This window comes from Prosopis cineraria, unplaced genomic scaffold, assembly GCF_029017545.1.
Source record: "Prosopis cineraria cultivar Desert tree isolate PC_DT_omini unplaced genomic scaffold, ASM2901754v1 PC14, whole genome shotgun sequence".
Taxonomy (NCBI): domain Eukaryota; kingdom Viridiplantae; phylum Streptophyta; class Magnoliopsida; order Fabales; family Fabaceae; genus Prosopis; species Prosopis cineraria.
This window is the reverse complement of record NW_026555345.1, coordinates 2472352-2476299: the sequence shown is the minus strand read 5'-3', so window position 1 is coordinate 2476299 and position 3948 is coordinate 2472352. Positions and strand designations below refer to the sequence as shown.

Here is a 3948-nt window from a genome sequence, read left to right as displayed (position 1 = left end):
GTTTGTTTAATTTGTAGCTTTACTGATATTATTATAAATTTCTTTTCACCATTAGACACTAAATATATATAAATATTTTTTTCAACTAAAATTTTAACATCAATCTGATCTAAAATATACTCTCTCTGTTAAAAAAATATATTATATTTTTTGAGGAGTTTGATATTAAAAAATATAAGATATTTTTAGTATTTTAATATATAATTATTAATTTCTTTCAAAAGTTTTTCTATTAAATAATCACTTTATATTTATTTTATAAATAAGAAAAGATAGTATTAGTTTAAAGATAAATAACTATTTTATTTTAAATAAAATTTAATTAAAAATGTTTTATATTTTTTAATAAAGGAAGTACTTGTCTCAAATATAAATAAAGTTTGCGCTGTTGTTGACTTCCTTCTTGTTGGTAAGGTGTTGAGTGTTTCATTTGAAAACACACTGCTCCATCACGCAATGAAAATGAAACATTGCATTTTAAATCTCTAACACAGTTTCCCCCCGGCGAGAGGGGGGGTTGTGGGGGGAGATCCTAATTGCAAGCATTAAAAACTGGATGCGATTTGTGACTGACTAAATGTCAGATAAGATAGTAGGCTAGTTTCCGGTTAAACCAATCCAACCGGCTAATCCGGTCTGATTCTTTAAACATGGTTAAAAATAGTGGGTGAATACAATTTGTGATTAACTGAATACCTTTGGTACAACAGGGTTTCCAAAAATTAAGTAAATGACAATTTTGTCATCCAAAAGATATCATAATTTAATTAAAAAACCAAAATTACTTTTGGTGATCTTTTTGTGCATGTCTTGTATGTAAATAGCACAATTATTATCTGATACAGAGAAATAGAAACAAGATGAAAGATCACCTACCACGCTACACCAAAATCAAATTTAACCCAAAAAAAAAAAAAGGATGATGGAGAAGAAGAAGATCAAGTACGTAGATAGATGAAACGAGAATGTGGATTTATATATGTGTGTGTGTATATATATATATATATATATACGAAGGGATTCAATGTCCCTAGCCAGCGATCTGATGAAGACTAGGATTGAAGCCGAGGCAGCCTAATGGTCCGAGCTGCTTGTAAGGCAACACCGTCTTCTTCTTCATCTCCTCCGATGCCGCCCGGTTCACTGTGTAGTGCAATTCATGCGCCGAAACCGGTCCTCTCCTTCTAGACGAGACCGAACCGAAGCTCTCCGTGGACCGGAAACTGCTGTTCCTCACTTCCTCCTCAACCTTCTTCGACAGGACTGTGTATTTCCTCAACGGGTCTTTTCCGGCGGCTCGTCCCTCCGACGCACTCCGGAACAGCAGAAAATCTTTTAGCCTCCATTTGCTGTACCCTTTCGTGAACGAAAGTGACGACAAGAACGAAGCGTGTGATGATTTTGTATTATTGCTTGTTGAGGAAGAAATTGCTTTAGCTGCCTGGGAGAAGTCCTGATCGGAGACGTCGTCCGCGTTCGAGTTTCTGAAAGGAGGCACGGATCTGCTAATTCCTTTACGTCCAGAACTCGTAGACGAACACGAGAACGAAGAAGCCCTTCCCGATCTCCCTCGCTTCTGTTGCTCCTCCTCTACTCGTTCTTCCACTTTTCTGCTTTTCACAAACGAGTCAAAATCAAAATCTCTCTGCTCCTGAACGATTTTCTTTCCCTTGGACCTGGTGGAGGAAGATGATTCGAGGCCTTGGGCAGACTTCAACGGGGGTGACGGCGGAGGCTTCAGAGGGCGGATTTTGCCGCCGTCGAAGAGTTCGTCGGCAGAAAGAGAAGTCCTCTGCAAATGGCCACTGAAATCGAACTCGAAATCTGTATTGTTACCGGCACCGGCGGCATCGGGGAAGGTGGGAGGTGTAGGGTTACGAAGGGAAGAGGAGGGGCTGGCGGGGGCGCTGAAAAAGAAGGTGGGGAAGAGGTGGGGGCTGGAAGGAGCGGTGGTGTAATTAGGGGAGGAGCAGTTGCTGTCGGAGATGAAGTCGGCCGGAGGGAGCGGTGGGGCCACCTGCAACTCCATGGGTGGTTGGGAAAATGAGGGAAGGTGAGACTTACAGAATATATAGAGGAGGAGGAAGAAGAAGAAGAAGAAGAAGACAAGGCCAGAGCGAAGGATAGAGTAGAGAGATGAGATAATTAAGAGCGTGAAGGTTGACTTGACCACTTCATTATATAAATTTACTTTACCACGTCACTTTTTATTTCATTTTTTTGGAAAAAAATGCTCTCTGCTGGCTGTTTGTTTTCTATTGGTGTTTGATCAGTTTTTTTTTTGGAAAAAAATTACCGGCATTTTTTAATTATTTTAAGTTGACACCTCACGGCATTATATTATTTGGAAAACATGCAGAGTTACAGTGCTGTAGGTCAATTAAAAGTGTTTTCATGAACTACGAATAGTAAAAGATCGACATGCCAAAAATAACAGAACATAATATTCCCTAACGTCTTGTGACTCGTCATTTAACATTTGAGAGCTTCGGAGTTTAAAGAATAAAAAGGAGTGGAGTGGAGTTTCATTGTCACGCAAGAAGTTACTTTAATTAATATTTCTTTTATATTTATTTACTTGTTTTAACGAGATTATGCCATGTATATAAAGGGAAACAACATTTTCAGTAACAAAGCTTTAAAGTTAAAGGTCAAATATAGAGCTGGGAGGTCCACAAGCCTAATATCTTTTGATATTTTTTAAAATTTATATTTTACATTATCACAATATATATCCAAACTCCAAAAATGACCAAAGATAAATGTTCAACAATTTCAATTTGCATAATACAAATACAAGCTCTAAGGAACTACTTAAAATGTTTAAAGTCTAAGAACTTGAAGAGGACATAAATGGCCTTTTGATCTTACAAGTCTGACGCGCCATTTAAACAAGCTAAAGAAGTGCCGAATCATCCTACATTCACAAAGCTGCGATGACGAAATTAGGGTTTGAAGGAGAGGAGATGATAGAAGGGAAGGAGACAAAAGTAGAAAAAGAGGAGAAACAAAGTCAAGTGCAAAAACCAATTGCTTAATTAACTGAGGATGATAGTTAGGTCTTAGAAGTTTTGAATTACTTACAGTTGGTCCCTAACAAAATTTTATAAAAAATAAATTATAAATATTAATTTAAATAGTTATAAATAAAAAATTTTGTTATAATTATAAGAATTACATTTAATATTTAAATACATATTTGTAATTGAAACTCATAAATTTGTAATTATGAATTGATATTTTTCACTTATTTTTTTAAAAAATTATTAAAAATCTAACTATCATTAATTAAATATTTTAAGATCTAATTGTCATTCTTCCTAATTAATTTTTCTCTCCTTCAAATAATCCATCGTTTGGTTTTTCTACTTTTCTTTGCTCCCATCAAAGAGAGAATAATTACAAGTAAATATCAATGCTTAATTAAAATAATTATATAGTCTATGTGATATAACTTTTGTAATTGGAGGGAGACAATAATTATATTTAGGGGTATAATTACGAGTAATTATTAAATTACACTGTGGGACGATGTAATGATGTGGAGACGAGAAGCATGAAAGTTCACCAACCCACAACATTCTAGATTGTGCCAAAAACTCAAAGATGGTGTCTGCCTCTATTCCCTCCTACTCATCCAATGTCATTTATGAGAGTACTTTCATTTTCTTGACCAATTATTACTAATTCATATAGGTATTATCATTTTTACACCAAATAATAGATAGGTATCATAATGTAGCTTTTATTAACTGTTAAACAATAATACCTCCATCTTAAATTATGAAATGCTTTTAAATAAAATTTCACATATTAATAAATTTATTAAATATATTTAAAAACATTATTATTTCAAAACAAATATATAAATATTTAAAAATATTCTTTATTTAATAATATGTAATCCACGGCTCTCTAAAATTAGAGAGGATCTAATTTCCTCAGTAA

At 34.5% G+C, this 3948-nt stretch overlaps 1 protein-coding gene across 1 annotated transcript; it reads right to left on the bottom strand.

Moving 5' to 3' along the window:
* Positions 1 to 737: 737 nt before the first annotated feature.
* Positions 738 to 2114, bottom strand: LOC129292709 (uncharacterized). Its single transcript, XM_054930321.1, has one exon. The coding sequence runs from the start codon at positions 2027 to 2029 to the stop codon at positions 1031 to 1033; it is 999 nt and encodes a 332-aa protein (XP_054786296.1). The 5' UTR covers positions 2030 to 2114; the 3' UTR covers positions 738 to 1030.
* Between the last annotated feature and the right edge of the window lie 1834 nt (positions 2115 to 3948).

What these genes read in the sequence shown, in the direction of transcription:
- LOC129292709 (XM_054930321.1), bottom strand. Translation starts at nt 2,029, where the DNA reads ATGGAGTTGCAGGTGGCCCCACCGCTCCCTCCGGCCGACTTCATCTCC.